The 17,500-nt window shown below is 42.2% G+C and overlaps 1 protein-coding gene across 2 annotated transcripts in view; it reads left to right on the forward strand.

Moving 5' to 3' along the window:
* Window positions 1-9,542: 9,542 nt before the first annotated feature.
* LOC138000592 (serine-rich adhesin for platelets-like) overlaps window positions 9,543-17,500 on the forward strand; it is a 37,815-nt gene continuing 29,857 nt past the window's right edge. Inside the window, exon 1 of one of the 2 annotated variants that reach the window (XM_068847126.1) lies at window positions 9,543-9,864. In XM_068847126.1, coding sequence (XP_068703227.1) covers window positions 9,761-9,864 — 104 coding nt within the window. In that variant the 5' untranslated portion in view covers window positions 9,543-9,760. The remainder of the gene's footprint in view (window positions 9,865-17,500) is intronic. The other variant, XM_068847130.1, reaches the window with a different exon arrangement.

The raw sequence follows: 17,500 nt of genomic DNA on the forward strand, positions 1-17,500 counted from the left end.
TGCTTGTTAAAACATTTTCACCGTTCGATCAAAGTTTTTGAGGTTCATTTGAAATGGAAATTGAAAGTGCAGTTGGTAAAGGATCCACATGAAATGGTGGCTCTAATTGAGGTGAGCGTTAGTTTGTTGTAAAATGACCCGTCTTGTTTCCTTGCAACCATGTGGAACTTTCTAAAACATTATTTAAATTCCTCGATTTCACTAAGAAATTCGTTTTGGTGGGCGACCAGCCCTACAAGAGAGAATTACTCCGAGTGAAACAAATTGTTGGCGTGAAGATTGTTTAATTTTCAGCAATAATTATCTGGAAAAACGAAGTCAAACACTGGTTGGCAAAAGTGTGAACTCTTCTCTTACCTTTGAAAACTTTCAGGCAAAATTTTGTGGCCTTCGTTGTCTTCTGTAGCACAGCATCATCTTGTATACTCAACATTTCCGATTCATAAATGCTGGCGAGTTTACACCGGCCATTTTGTTTTGTTTGGATCAAGCATTATTCACTCCGTAGGGAGTGAATAATGCTCAATTACCCCGAGATAGCGAACGAATGAGATTGCTTGAAACACGAAGATCACTGAATGAGTATATTAATCCATTGTATCTCACTTATTTTTTAACGTATATTTTTATTATCGTAGTTATTTGGTAAATTCAGTAATTAGTTATTTTGGTTGATTTGTAGTCTTGTAACTGAAAAACCCTTTTAGGGAGTTGCAATAAAATATGTGAAATATTTCGTCATTTGTTTTTTCTTACTTAACAGAGTATGGTCTTAAAATTAAAGAGAAGGTAGAGCTGAATGCTATGCTGTTTTGTGTGTCAAAAATCAAATTGACCTGTTTTTTGTTCATTCTCTTCACTCCTTGCACACAAACAGTCACATATCCCATTAAACGTGATTGTGCAGACAGAGGTAAAAGACCACTCTGTACAAAGTTTTAAGAAATGTTCTATTTGTAATTTTTAATATTAACTTATTTCTTCCTAACTTAATTGGGGAATACACACCAAAGAAATGAATGGTAGTAGATGGATATTGAAATATATCGATAAAATATGAATGGGATTCCCAAAGGGTAAAGGTACGAATGGGACACACAGACCCATATGAGGCACCCATGTTGTATTTTGGGTCTCTCGTGTTCATTGCCATATTTGGCCATATTTGGGCATATACGGAGAGCTTCGTGTAAAGTTTTCTGTATGTTCTGACATTAAATTGCTTCTGTTATTGTGTTCAACGTTCGTGTGTTTGTGTTTTCTAGTGTTATCAGCTACGAATTATTACATCTGGCGACGAGGACCGGATTGCAAGAACACTATGAGTATAATTGGTCAGCTAAGAGAGTTCGACCGAGCGAAAAAGTCCTTTGAAGCGTATATCGAGGGCCTTGAAATTTTAATGAAAGCGAACGGTGTTAAAATTTAGAATAAAGTGGCAATCTTGCTAACAGCAATGGGACCGGTGACTTACGGCTTTCTGAGAAACCTTTTGACTCCGGACAAGCCAGACGCAAAGCCATACCAGGAACCTGTGGAAATTCTCCACAGTCATCTCCATCCAAAACCTCTTGTGATCGCTGAGCGTTTTAATTTTCATAATCGTTTTAGGAAAGACTCGGAATCTGTGGCGGATTTTGCGGCACAACTGAAGAAGCTCTCGGCTCACTGTGAGTTCGGAACTTTCTTGGATTATGCCCTAAGGGATCGTTTTGTGTGTGGATTGCTAAAGGAGTTGATTCAAAGAAAACTTCTTGGCGAGAAATCCTTGGAATTTTCGAAAGCGTTGGAGATGGCACAGTCGATGGGAATGGGAGAAAAGAGGTCTTCGGAACTCAAGGACTCGGGATCCTCTGGAATATTGAAAACTGTAATGTTCATATAAACCGGAAGTTATTGATACCGGATGTTCGCTAGGAACTATGGGATATCGAACAAAACGATCATGGCGTCCACCTATGCTGTAACACGTCTTCTTGCAACTGTTTATTAAATCGTTTTTAATCATTTGCATCCTGTTTTGAAATCCATTTAAAACATCACAAATGGCGACGAGGATGGGATACAAGTAATCGAAAACGGAAATCTTTACGTTTAAAGTGTTAAATCAACCGGAAAATCCTACCGATCAGCCTTGTTTTCAATGCCTGCAGATTCTTCATCAACCACTTCGCCTTCGCAGCCTTCAGCAACCTCTGCAATGGCAGTTAACCTACCGACCTTTCCTGAGTTTGATCTTCAGCCAAGAGATACAGTACTCGTTCGCTTTGAGAAGTATGTCAAGCGTTTGGACAACATGTTTACAGCAATGAACATTACCCGAGCATCTCAAAAGAAAGCCATGTTGTTGAATTACGTGGGAGAAGAAACCTGTGATGTGTTTGAGACCCTTACCGTTCCAGAACCGCCGGAAGGAAGTGACGAATACAAGACTGCCGTAAAGGCTCTTGCTGACCATTTCGAGCTTCAAAAGTGTGTGGATTATCACGTCTATGTCTTTCGTCAGGAAACGCAAAAGTCTGGCGAAAACATTATCGAGTTTTACAGACGATCCCGGACTGGAAATGAAGCGGCAGATTATTATGATCATTTCTCCAAAGTTTGTCGTGGCAAACCCAAATCTTCGCACCCAAAGAAAACGTCAAGAGGTAAATAACATGTCAGGTCTGCAGATGTTGAAGAGTCTCCGAGTAGTGAAATGTCATCTCTAGCCGGTGTTGATAGTCGCAACAGTGAAAAGTGTACGTTTAACATTGGTGCACAGGAACACGAGGCTGGCAAGCCTATCTTTCAGGTCACCATCATGAACACACCAATCCGCATTATGGCAGATTCAGGAGCAACCGTGAATATCTTAAGCAAGAGAGACTTTGATGGCCTTAAATCAAAACCACAACTGGTTGAAACTAGTGCCAAAGTGTATCCATACATGTCTGATAAGCCACTAACCCTGTGTGGAAAGTTCCGAGCTACTGTCACCAGTGGTAGCTGTTCATCCGTGGAAACATTCTATGTCGCAAAGGGTTCATCAAGCTCCATACTTAGCTGGACAACCTCACAAGCATTAAATCTTATTGAAGCTGTTAGTACGGTCGAACCTCCTGTTAGCCTGCCACCTGATGCCCCAGATTTTCTCAAGGAATTTCCTACTCTAACCAGTGGAATGGGAAAGTACAAAAATGAACCAGCACTCATACATGTAAATGAATCTGTCAAAACCGTGGCTCAGCCACATCGCCGAGACCCTTTCCATGTAAGAAAACAAGTGGAGGAAAAACTGTAACAGCTCGAAAATGATGACATCATTGAACCCGTAGAAGGCCCCACCCCTTGGGTATCGCCAATTGTTGTTGTGCCCAAGCCGAATAAACCGAACGACAATAGAATTTGTGTGAACATGCGTTCATTAAACAAAGCTATCATCAGGGAGCGACACATCATACCCACCGTCGATGATGTAGTGTCGGACTTGAACAGTAGTTAAGTGTTTAGTAAGATCGACTTAAATCAAGAGTACCACCAGATCCCATTGCATCCCGACTCGAGAGCACTGAGTACGTTTTCTACACACGTTGGACTGTTCCAATACGAACGTCTCGATTTTGGTCTCTCGTGCGCAGCAGAAATCTTCCAAAAGAAGGTGGGTGATGCAATCCGTGGCATACCCAGCGTCAAGAACATCAGTGATGACATCTATGTTGGGGGCGCAGACCAAGAAACTCATGATCGACATCTGAGACAAGTGTTTCGTCAACTCCAGGAGAGTGGTCTGACAATAAACTTACGTAAGTGTCAGTCTCGAGTTCCCACTATGCTCTTCCTTGGGCATGTGTTCTCTGAAAAGGGCATGTCACCTGACCCTAAAAAGGTTGAAGCTCTTCAAAATGTTGTGCCACCAACCAATGCATCTGAAGTACGAAGCCTCCTTAGCTCAGCTGCATTCTGCTCTAGGTTCATTAGAAATTTTGCACTAATCACAAGGCCTCTTTGACAGCTGACCTGTAATGGAGTGAAGTGGCAGTGGACTGAGGAAGAGCAGTCATCATTCGAACGCCTAAAAGCGGCACTATCTACCAAGACTACCCTTGGATACTTTGATCCAAAGAAACCTACTTCCATCTTTGTCGATGGTAGTCCCATTGGTTTAGGTGCTGTCCTGACCCAGAAGGATGTTTCGACTAATGAAGTGACACCTTTGCATTATCCAAGTTCTCCACTGACACCAACTCAAGCTAGATATCCACAGATTGATCGTGAAGCTTTGTCAGTTTACTGGGCTGTAAAGCGCTTTCACCTGTTCAACTATGGAGGGGAATTTAAAGTAATCACAGACCATCAACCTCTGGTTTCCTTGTTTAACAACCCACCTCTAAACCGTCCGCCAGGATAGAACGCTGGCTCATGGAGCTTCGAGACACCCAGTAGGAGACTTGGAATCTCACAATTATGAAATCGACTCTGAAGACCACATCTCTTTTCTTACAAGAAATGCAGTAACAAAAGCTGTAACATTGTCTGAGGAGAATCTGCAACCGAAACGGATCCAGTGCTACAAGCGGTTATATCTGAAATGAAATCTGGTTGCTGGCATAAGGCGCCACCTGGTGTATCATTATCTGAGCTATCCCGCTACGAGCAAGTCAAGGAGCAGTTAACCTGCACTGACACTGTCCTGTTAAAATCGGATCGTTTAGTAGTTCCTGCTGCACTATAAGAACGAATTGTTGCCATCGCCCAAGAAGGTCACTTGGGCATAGTTAAAACTAAGGCCCTCCTGCGAGAAAAGGTGTGGTTCCCATGCATGGACAAACTGGTTGAAACAAAGGTCAAGGCCTGTTTACTGTGCCAAGTTGTAACCCCAGTGTACGCTAGAGAGCCTGTTCAAGTATCAACTCTTCCTGACAGTCCTTTTGATGAAGTAAGCATTGACTTTGCGCATGTTGAGGGTGAAACCTTACTTCTACTGGTTGATGATTATTCAAGGTTCCCGTTCGTAGAATCAGTGTCGTCAACGTCCGCTAGGGCTGTCATACCTACGTTCGATCAGCTATTTGCTACATTCGGAAATCCCAAGATTGTTAGATCAGACAATGGTCCACCTTTCAGCGGAAAAGAGTTTGCCAAATTTGCTCATGCGCTCGGTTTCAAGCATTGCAAGGTACCTCCATTATGACCTAGGGCCAACGGTGAAGTGGAGAGATTCGTGAAAACCCTGAAGAAGTGTCTTTAAGCCGCTAAAGTGGAAGGAAGAAACTAGAGAAAGGAACTGGAAGCGATTCTGAGAAACTATCGCACCTCTCCTCATCAAACAACCAGCAGTATTGTTACTGAAACGTCCTGTGCGTACCAAGCTACCACAGACCAACTTCGTTGACCCTGTATCGGAGATCGTCCGCAAGCGCGATTTCTGGCAAAAATCCAAGTTCAAGGCTCATGCTGACAGCAAGGTCTATGTGAAACCCATCTCACCTGGTGAAACCGTACTAGTGAAGAGACCATTTACTGCGTCTAAAGGTGCAACTGTTTACGACCCTACCCCTTTGACTGTAGTGGATAAGAAAGGCAGCATGATTACCGCTGAAAACGAGAACCGCACGGTTGCCAGAAATTCCTCTTTCTTTAAAACTCTGGACCAGTCAGTCATCAACCATGATGATGATCCGTCCCGTGACAGTGGTTTCAGCTCTCCGGCTGACATCAAACACCAACAAGAGCTGCCTGCTTCACGCACACGTGCTCATGCTTCTGACCCGTCTGCACCAAAACCTGTGAGCTCCCCTGGCATGCAACCTAGTCCTACAAGTTCTTTTAGCCCTATCCCAGAGAGCCAAGCTAGTGCGTCTCACCCAGTTGGTCAACCACCATTGCGTAGATCTTCCACGAAACGAGTTCCTTGTCAGATTCTTGATTTGTAGGCCTAGATTCTTAGTCAACTGTGAGCTCTGAACTATGACAGTATAGTGTGTTAAGTTAACAATGCTGTCGCCTGTACAAAAACGTTTGTTTCTGTTGAACTTTGATTTCAGTCAGTAGTCATAGTTTAATGGACATTGATTAGTTGAAGTTTATTTTATTTCTTTCCATATTACTCTAGAGAGTTACCCACTAGGGGAAAAGAGATGTAATGTTCATATAAACCGGAAGTTATTGAAACCGGATGTTCGCTAGGAACTATGGGATATCGAACAGAACGATCATGGCGTCCACCTATGCTGTAAATTGTCTTCTTGCAACTGTTTATTAAATCGTTGTTAATCATTTGCATCCCGTTTTGAAATCCATTCAAAACATCACAAAAACTGAGGAAGTTCACCGGTAGGGGGAAGAGGTTCACAAACCCCAGAAATTTAATAAGGGATAAGGGAGAGAAGTCCAAAACTACTTGTTGTCGTTGTGGGAACACTGAACATAACAGTTCTGAATGTAAATATAAGAAATATCCGTGTGATGCATGTGGTAAAGTGGGTCATCTGAAAAGGTTTGTCATTCCAAGGAGTCTAACGATGCCAGTGGTACATCGAGACTGCTAGTAACTGTGATGAGATGCATGATTCCTTTGTATTCTTCACAATCCGTGAACAGGATAACCAAGCCGCTACTGTAACCACGACAGTGGAACGTAAGGAATTGGTATTGGAAGTGGACACTGGAGCATCCGTGACAGTCATTCCCAAGAAAATGTTCAAGGAGAAATTGGGTCATCTGGAGCTGAGGCCGGCAAGCACCTTGCTGAAAACTTATACTGGGACTGTGCTACCTTTATGTGGAGAAACTGAGTTGCATGAGTATCAGGGCCAGATTGCTAAGTTACCTCTAATTGTTGCAGGCGTTGATGACAAAACCAACTATTTTTGGTTGCAACTGGCTCAGTATTATTAAGCTGAACTGGAAGGAGCTTTTAAATGTTTCTTCTCTTGATTTTGTCAGTGAACTGTCTGCTAGGTAAAAGGGTGTTTTTGGTCCAGGCCTGGGAAAAATCAATGGGTTCGAAGCCAGGCTATGTGTTTACTCGGAGGCCACCCCGAAGTTTCATGAGACCAGACCTGGGCCATACTCCTTTTAAGACCTGCGGTTGAGGCAGAATTAGATCGCCTGGAGAAGGAGGGAGTTGTGACCAAGGTTTCACACAGTGCATGTTGTGGTCGTCCCTAGGGCAGATGGCGGTATACGTCCATGTGGGTACTTCAAGGTCACGGTGAATCAAGTTTTGGATGTTGACAAATACCCTCTACCAAATCCCCAAGACTTGCTAAGTGTTCTGGCAGGAGGAACGCGTTTTATGAAGTTGGATCTCAAGCATGAATATCAGCAGCTTCCTCTGAGTGAGGATTCCAAACAGTTTTTCACCATCAACACCAGTAAGGGACTCTACCAGTACAACCGTCTCCCATTCGGTGTGGCAAGTGCTCCTGCAATTTTCCAGTCAACCATTGACACCATCCTCAAGGGTATCGATGGTGTTGTGTGTTACATCGATGACATATTGATTACAGGCGGAATGACCAAGAGCACCGAAATCGGCTAGAGGCCGTGCTGAGTAGGCTTCAGAGGTATGCAGTGCAACTCAAGTTATCCAAGTGTAGTTTCCTGCAGAAGAAGGTCCAGTTCTTGGGTCATGTGATTGATGCTGAGGGGCTCCACCCATCACCTGAGAAGGCGAGCATGTCGTGTTGAACGACGATCCCATGTGCCTCCGAATTGCAGTTTCTTCCTCAAAACGTATCGAAGGAACGGTTATTTCTCGATTACTTGTAAAGGTACAATTTTTCGAGGGGTCGTCACCTAGTGTGAAAACCAAACCCGTTGAAAGGACTGATCCATGTACCTCTACTTTAGGTCGTCCCAAGGCCCGGGCTTAGCTGATAAGTGACTTTCTTTGCACGATAATGAAGAGCAAGAAACTACAATCCTGGTCAAAAGACTTTGGGACACTTGCCAAATTTGGCCGAAAGGTAGAGAATTCACTGTACATGCTTTCATCGTTATACGAGCAACGCTTGCTCTTCTTTCGCTGCGTTTTTCGCGTCCCCTCTTCCCCTTACACAATGTTGAAAAATTTGTGCGATCGATGACAGTTTATGTTTCTAGTTTCTGCATTTCCTTATCAGCGTAAAATAATCAAAGAAACACGGATAAATAACTTTCATACCGTTGATCAAGTTGTCTTTGCATTTTTCATCGATTTAACGTTAAATCGTGAGCCCCAAAAATAAATGCACCTCTTCTACGTAGGATTTGCGTTATATCCTGCTCGTATTTCTCGTGGGTGTTTTGCTGTTCACACCCTTACTGGAACGTGCTTTGTACTTTAACTTCATGTATAAAACTAGTTTCCATTAGACCTCTCTTAGCATCCCTGACGAAGTCTGTTTGATCAGACGAGACCGTTCGGATAATAAACAAAGTTAACTAGATCAGTTGCTGTGTGCTGCTCACTAGTTTCCATTTAAAAAATTTTAAAAATTTAAAAATAAAAAATTGAGAAAATAAAAACAATGCTTATGCAAAATGCTGGAGGGACAAACAAAGAGTAATATGGTATTTTTGATAGTGGCTAATTGATACAGACTTTATTTCACATGAAATGTTCCCCCGTGTTTGGCAAATGAAAAACACAATTATATAATGTATGAACATTTTTTTTCTTACCCGCACGTTCTTATGATGAATTTCTGTCGTTTGCTAATATTGTATTTAAAAGTGGCTTATAACTATTGTAAAGGGCAAGCTACAATTATTTGGATATCCACCTCTGTCTTATCAGACATTTCATTAGCATCCACTATTGCAGTAGTCATGACGCTTCCATTGTACGATACGTTTCTCTGTGTAAAATGAATTTCACAGAAGACCTTTCTCCCTTTTTCTCATGTAAATAGGTATTTTACTTAAATGACAACTACCTCTATTATGTTGAGTGTTGGGTGCATTCTTAGTGACGTATCCCCATAGTGGAGTACCCGCTTAGCACCTCAACCGCATAACGCACCCGCATTGCCCGCATAGTCGCTTACACATCAACTCACGGAACAACTTAGCCACATAGCCTCGCAAGCGCGTAGCCCCGTAGCCGCAAGCCAAGAAGCCACGAAGAACCGTTGCCACGTAGCTGCGAAGCCGCAAAGCCGCGCAATGTCGTTTTTTTTTTTCTAAATAAAATATTTCGGACAAATAAAATCCGATCCACTTTTAATCATTTAATCGTTTTCCTCAAAGAAGACGGATCAATAAACTCATCCCCAAGAATCGACTAACTTATGAATTACAGCTTAAAGGAAAAAGGGAAACTGAGATGAGAGAAAAAATCCAATGACACAAGAAATGAGGCTGGTAATTGCAAGCGTAAAAGGGAACTTGAGTGTACAATAGAAACCCGGAAAGTACTCAAGGTGATAGTGAAGCCTGAGGGTAGAAACGAAATGTGCTCTAACTCTGAGGTAGAATCTAAATTACAGGTGTCAGGGAATCACGTGCACAGTGAAAAATTCATTTGTTCATCCTCCGTCTGCCAACAAGGGACTTTGGGATATATATAGCACTTGACTATTATAGGATATTATTACTAACTGTAAGCATGGTCATAGACCGCACTGGTCGTTATGTGACAAATAGAACGAGCTGTAAACTCAAATTATCACATTATATCAGACTACACAATCTCGTTCGTGGCATGATACTTGCGTGCTCAGGATGTGAGAGCCGAAGCAAATCAATCGATCTTCAACGGACTTCAATACCTTGAAGTGGTGAATACAAAAGGATGGAGTTTATCTTGTGTTTTCTTCTGAGTCTCTTCGTCAAGTTGAGCTTCGTCTCTGGCAGCGATATTTACCCATCTATACACTGGGTCCCACAGAATCCAATGTAAGTAACTCGTTTACTTTAATTCTAAGCTGCGTGAAGGAAAAGACCTGTTATCATCGAGTTTGTTGGTTAATTCCGCAATCCGATTCCCAAGAGGGCGTACAGCAGCAAAGCCGTGTTTCAATTTATAAGAACATTTCTAGGGAATTGAAAACCAAAATTTACAACGAAAATCGAAAATTTGTCTCCTTATAACCGCTTACATGCAGGCTAGTCTTAACGAAGAACTGGCGAATAATTCCATTTGGTTTATTTTTGCCTCGCTATATTGCACAGGTAAATTTGCATACATGTATCTAAAGGCGAGGAATTTCAGCTGACGTCATAACCTTATGCAAATTAGGTTTCCGACATTCTGGTGCCCCTGATTATAGGGAAATGTATGACATTTTGAGCCCTCACGTTCGAAGTCTTCAAATAATTCATCTTTCCAATGGATATTTCCCAAGAAAGCGACCCAAAATCACTCGACGAGGTACCAGTACTTTCATCCTACGCAAAAAAAACCTCGAAAGCCACGTTCGAGAGCGCTATTTGAAGAAGATTTTCTGTCGTTTGCGTAGACCCAGCGGCCATACCGAGCGATCAGTTTGGCTCCTCTAGAAGTCTCAGACTTGCTTTCCTAGTTAGTTTTAGAGACAAGCTACTATACAAACAAGCAGTTTAAGGCCTTCAAAATTTTGAAAGCGTACAACCAGATGGTTTCGTTGCGTCCGTTTAAGCAAGGGAAGGAAATCGCGGGCAAGATTGTTGTTGTTTGTGGCCAAGGTGACTCGGAAGTTTGACACTCGGCGTCGACCTTATCTGTATCAGTTTCCAGTTGGATTTCTTTTAATACCTTCGCTAACTGCTATGGCCGCCAGATGAGAAGAAAAGGCCTCCTCATTCCCTTTGTTTCGATGATTTCCCTCTTCTTCTGTCAAAGTACTTGGTCGATTAGAGTCTCAGTCCTTCACCTTGAGAAGGTGAGAAGCTTTTTTCCTTCGAAATTCGTCCGATTTCCTTCAAACTCAGTCAATTTGGGCGCTCCATCCCTCGCATTCGCCTGTCGAATTTCAGCGAAATCGAATAAAACGCCTCCGAGTTAGACATTTGCTAACCTGAGTATCACAAACGCCTGATACTCAGGTTAAATTCACCTCATTTTAAAAATATAAAAAAATATTCAAAAACGGAGCACCTCATTTGCATCGGGCATATTTAATGAGATGAATTTTCGAAGATGAATTTCTCCGCGACGTTGTGGTTTAATCGGTCGAAATTGAGCACACTTGTTTGAGGGGTTCAAACGCTTTGGTGGTGTGAATTGGGAAGACATCGGTGGAAACCCGGCCGAGAAACGCTTTATCGAAAAAAAGCCAACTTTCGACAAATTCTGACTCGCTCGCCTTTTACCCTAAAACCCTGAACCAACGCGTGCTAAATCGCTGCGAAAGCTTTACAGGATAAAACACAACTGTTCACAGCAAAAGCCGTTACTGGCAATCACCGCAAAAGCTTTAATTGCTAAACCTGTAAAGACAATTTCAGCAAAATAAGTCCAACCCCACACTTAAAGTTAAAATCTAACATTAAACCGTGAGTCAATCGCTGCGAAAGCTTTTAAATTGTCCTTTGTTCGTTGTATCTGTCCCAGAGTAAGGCAGGCTTCCCAGAAACAAAGTCTTTCGATTTCGTGTCGTCTCGGCTTATCTGTGAAATCCACGCGTTTCGACGATCTTCTGTTAGCTGTTTATAACTTTCACCGTTCTTATCAACAACGATAGGTATCCGGAATAGACTAATACCTTCCTTGTTTCCAGATTTTACTCCACAGCCAGGTATTATACAGAGAACCATCGCACTACAACTCACTCACATCTCTCTCTACGCGTCTCTGTTTACAATTCGAGGGGCTCCACAATGGCGGTTAACGACGGTTGTCAAGGACTAAGGTCACGTGGGTGAAAACCAAGAATACAACAATACAACATAGTCAGGGAGCAGAAACCGAAAAATAAGAGTTTCGTTCAACCATCGCCGCAGAAAATGTTTGCCGCCTAATTCTTATAGAGAAAGACCTCCTGATTAAGGCCAGGTAGTTCGTAAAGTTGAATTGTGGTATAAGTTTCGAGTTAAGGGGATGTTTTCTTGCCCACCTCACGGCTCAGCATGGAAACGAGGCTAAACACTCAGACGCATTTTACATCGCTATTTCTTGGTGAAAATCAACGAAATCAGCCATTTAAGCGAAATTCACTAAATACGCATTTGCTTCATTTGGAAGTTATTAAGTATGTCACGTGATTGGTCACGTGATTTTAAACGTGACCAGTAACGAATCAGTGACTATTAACAAACGTGCGTTCGCCGTTGTTTGGAAGAACAGCCTCGCAAAAACAAAACACGCATCCCTTCTTTATTAAATTAACTTTCTTTTGCTCTTTCTATCGTCTTAGCGAAGCCTTTGGGAATAAAAACTGTTTACTGTATATCACTTTTATCAGTCTAGATCTAGCTCGCAAACGAGTGTAGTCCCTTGGAGGCAAACAAACATATCACTTGTAAATGAAAAATAAAGAAAATGTCGCCGTTACTCGTTTCTGATTTAAGATACTGCAATATTCGGATTTGTGACTATAGTACTAATGACAACAACGAGAATTATTGTTCTCACTCTGAATCAGAGTCCTCGGAATCAGAATCAGAAATGAGGTCTAACAGAACTCCGTGCGGGTTTCTACACATGTCACTGCTGGCCATGCAATAACATGCCTCTGAACATGATAAGCCTGTGTTGTTACACGAGCAGTTGCTCTGACACCCGCTCTGACATGTGCAAGTCGTCAGTTCCAAAAGGCTACTCGGGGCTGGGCTGGATAGTGAAGACCGCGCAGAGTGCAGACGTGTGTGGGAGAGCTCCATAGTTATTTGTCTAATTTTACCACTAAACAGCTTTCGACAGTAGAATGGTTAAAGAAACCGTCCAGTCTTTGAAAGCAGAGAATGAAAAGCTAAAAAAAAGAGTTGAACACGTCTTTAATGAGTTGAAGCAATTGCAAGATCTTTTCAAGACGAGGGGAGATGACGGCCATGTTGAAAGTTCGAGTGAAGCTGCTGAGCAAATGAAGTCTCTTGAATATCTTAGCAAGGAGTATGATGACTTAACGAAATTTCGAAAACAAGTTGGGGACAAATTGAACGCTATTGAGAAAATATTGAGCGATTTATTGACCAAAGTTAATGAACTTTCATCGGCCATCGATCTTGCTCAGGAATACAGTTACTCATATAATGTGAAGCTGGTTGGTGTTCCCGAGCTCAAACAAGGTGAAAGTGCCTATGAAACATCACAACTCTGTTTAAAAATTTTTAGTGCCATTGGAGTGGACATCAAGACCTATGATATTGACATAGCTCACCGAGTTACACCACGCCACGCTGCGGGCGCCGGAGGGCGACCTAAGCCGATAGTTTGTAAGTTTACCAGACGTCTTGCCCGTGATCAAGTCATGGCGCTTCGAAGGGAGGTAACTAAAATCAATCCTTCAAGCATCGGTCTCCGGGAGCAGGATTCTATGGAAAGTGTTGGTATTTTTGATCATCTTTCTCCGCGGCTTCAGTACTTGATGTCCGATGCAAGAAATTTCAATGAGAGGTTTGGCTACGCATATTGTTGGGCCAAAAATTCCACCATTTGGCTGAGGGAAAACGAAGGTTCTCGGCCTATCGCGATTAAGACTGCTAGAGATTTAGAGAACCTCAAGTCTCGTCAAGGATTACCAGAGCTAAGTAACCATTAATTCTTCAGACAAAGCTCTCTTTCGAGAGCTTCCTTATTATTCCTACTATGTTATATCTTCGCATGGCCAGTTCAACAATGGTCTAAATACAAACCTCCCTACAAAAAAAAAACCTTGATTGTCTACCAAGCTTCAAAGATTTAGAGTTATTTACCTTAAATGGTTTTCTACTAGATAAGAACTCTGATTTTAACACCCTTTCTCCCGCAATCAGTTGTAAGTATTATTCTCCACATAGCTTTTTTCAGCTAAATAAACACATGCAACCTTCGTCCTTTCCAAAATTCTCACTTTTTCATACCAATATCCGAAGCCTGAGGCGTAATTTAGAAAACTTCCAACTCACTTATTGGAAGAGCTTGATTTTCGCTTTAATATCATAGGTATTACAGAAACTAGGATAAAAAACGAGTATGCAAATTTGGACTTTAATCCTGCTATTCCTAATTACAACTTTGAATATGTGTCGACACCTCTTTCGGCTGGAGGTGTTGGCATGTATATTGACGAGGAACTCAAATACACAGTTGTTGAAAAATGTTCTAATGAAGCTTTCAGGCTCTTTGGATTGAGGTATATTTACCAAAAAATCGCAATATAATATGAGGAGTTGTCTATAGGCAACACAATTCCCCGGAGCGTTTTCAAGAATATCTTGATGAAATAATTGACAAAGCTACCGCTTCTGGAAAGCAAATTTTTCTCATGGGTGATACCAACTTAAATCTTCTTCGCTTTCATAATTGCAAATACGTCCAAAATCTTATCTTTACAAAGCTTAAACTTAACTCCAACAATCGATAAACCAACGAGAGTACATAACAACTCATACTCACTTATTGATAATATCTTTGTTAGTAATCTGGAAGATAACATAATAAGTGGTAACATAATCTCGGATCTAACCAACCACTTCTCGCAATTCTGTTTTCTTAATTCTCCTCAAAAGCTCTATGATCATCTGAGAAAGAAAAGGCTGGTCCGTGACTACTCTAATTATTCAGAGACGAGTTTTTGTGCGATTTGTCTCGAATTGACTTGATTGGAATTGTTTCGAGAACATCTGATGTTAACAAATCTTTCTCTTCCTTTTATAATAAACTGAACAACCTCCTTGATAAGCATGCTCCTTTAAAACCAATTTCAAACCGTAAGACTAAGAGATTAGCAAAACCTTGGATAACAAAGGGAATCAGGAGATCGATAAATGCAAAAAACAATCTTTATTGTTCTGGTGAAACTGCTTCCTATAAGATCTACCGCAATAAAATTTCGGTGCTTACGCGAATTAGTAAGAAAAGGTATTTCCACAAGTTTTTTCAGGCAAATTTCAGTAATATTAAGAAAATATGGGAGGGCATCAACAGTCTTTTAGGTAGAGTAAACAAACCCCGTAAGGATATAATCGCTCTCAAATGTCCTAGGACCAATCAAGTATCACACAATCCTTCTGACGTTCCTGTCATTATGAATAAGTATTTTTCATCCGTAGGATACAATTTGGCTTCTAAGATGCCAAGGGCGCCAAGCTCTTGTGATACGTCGTGAACTGGAACATAACGGACACGGTCTTTCACGCCAGTTTTGAACCAAAATTCAGTGCAGTCTATATCAGAGAAATGGGATACGCTGAGAGCAAGAACATCCGTGTCTGGTGATTGTAAGACAATACGACACTCTAGATAGGTATTTGCAACATACTTAGCATGCAGCAGTAACCTGTCGAACAATAATACACATTTAATTAATGATTATATCATGTTGTTGAACTTATAAAAGGGTGTTATGTTTTCAATTGGATTGAGATCAACGTTTGAGATTCGACTTTATAGCTGGACTTGAGAACCTATTTATCTCACCTTGTGTCTGCTTCTTCGTGGTCTGATTCCAGAACGTCCACGTCTTCGCAGTGACCTCTTCTGACTATCACTGCCCGTCTGCCATTCTCAAATCCTCCATCAATGACAAGATTCGTCTCAGGAGGGAGCTGCTGCCGTCCTAAGAGGCAAAACGACTCTGATAGATAGCCACATAGATTTGTCTTGTTCTGCGGATTAGGAATATACTTCCCCCACTGTTTCGGTACAGGAGTAGAAGGTCCGTGGATCTTAACCTCCAACGAAGCGTTCAGGGAACCTCTGCGTGCACGTTCTCCTGCTTTTATCGACACATCCCAGTATTGGTCGAAGACAATGTGAACTTCTTTGCAGTTGGCGAGTGATTTGGAGATAGCTTTAAAGTACTTGGATGCTAGTTCGCCAAAGGTACTACTCCCCGCTGATTTCAGTACTTGAACTAAAGCCATGCCATCGATAAGTTGAATGGTGTATCGTGGAAAAGGTTCGAGTCGTGGGCAAACATTAACTTTGCTTTCAATAAGAGCTGCCAGGGTGCTCTTGTTTGTCTTCCTTAAGCTGCCATCTTGATAAGCCAAGGAGAACGGGACAGATGAAAGCTCATAGCATAGAACTTCTTTGAGGTTAATCTGCCTCACATTGGCGGCGATCAAAAGGCGTCCAAACAGCTCTCTATCAGCACCAACTGTAACCAGCTTATCACTGACTGCCTTTACCTGGATTTTCCTTGTTGTGCTTTCGAACGTTTTCACCTTGAGCTTTGGAATAGGATCCCAAAAGCTTACTTGGTTAGTGTTCAAGCGTTTCTCCACAAAGGTGTTCATCTGCTCGCGTCCTTTTTCAGTGCTTCTTATTATTAAAACCATCAGCGCTGTCATTGGGTAAGACGACGCCCGTAGCGAAGTTGACTAACGACTCAGATTCTTGCGTGAAGGTATTAGCCATCAGTTCAGTTGTAAAGCATGAAACAAGCTTCTTAACATCAGCCTCATCGCGTGCTACCCGTTTTGCGCTAGCCTCTTTGTGTATGTCTACATGGTCGTGCTCTTGCGTGAACATTTTTTTAAGGGCTGTAGTAACTGACGCGCTCTCGTGACTGGTGAGGAACCAACGATCTAGCGCACCAGAATTCTGGGAAATACCAATTATCCCCCCTTTTGACTTGGAGTCTGCATTTATGGTCTGTTCCAGTGCCATGTCTGTCCACACCTGGGCAAAGGGCTTACCAGAGCGACTAACTGCATGATAACCATTCGCAAATTCTTGATGAACTTGAGGATGCTTGGTGGCCAACTGCGTCATGTCCATTATGTATACAGGGAGCCAGCGCGCATAGTTTGGCCTATCCATCGCGAAGAAATGTGGGACCATAGCTGACACACTCGACAGATGTAGTTCCCAATTTCAGGTTCTTTCAGCTTTGACAAATTGCAGAAGCAGCTTCAACATTTCCCCATACTCTTCCCAGAAAGCAAACATCTTTGACTTAGCTCTGTACTGGGCTCTAAAATCTTGAAAAAGCGAACGGAGCTCTGTAGTTTTCTGCTGGAACTCATTCACGCTAGATTGTACATCTGTCTTTCTTGTTATTGCATGTCTGCATTCTTCTGCTTTTCCTATCAGGGCATCTTCATCAACGAGACGCTCTTCTCCATCTCCAGCATGGCTTGTGTACAATCTAATAAAAGCGTCCCACATCAAACGAAAAAGAGCCTCCATCGCTAGCTTGTGAGCACGAATTCCTCTGTTGTAAGACTTCCCCTACATTACCGCTGAGGTCGTCCCCACTGCATATATACCAGACTCAATAAGGAGGTCTTCCAATCCAGAACTGCAAAACTTCTTACCAAGCAGTGAGAGGAAATTGAGAGCTATGTGGAATCCCCCAAGCCGAATGACAGTGCCTGAAAACTCCTCCGGAAACTTCATCTGAATTTGCTTTGCCTTTGTGTAGATAGCAAGGTCGAAGGTGATGACGGTGTCGACCTAGCCTGTCCC

This window comes from Montipora foliosa, chromosome 1 (assembly GCF_036669935.1).
Source record: "Montipora foliosa isolate CH-2021 chromosome 1, ASM3666993v2, whole genome shotgun sequence".
NCBI classification, from domain to species: Eukaryota; Metazoa; Cnidaria; class Anthozoa; order Scleractinia; family Acroporidae; genus Montipora; species Montipora foliosa.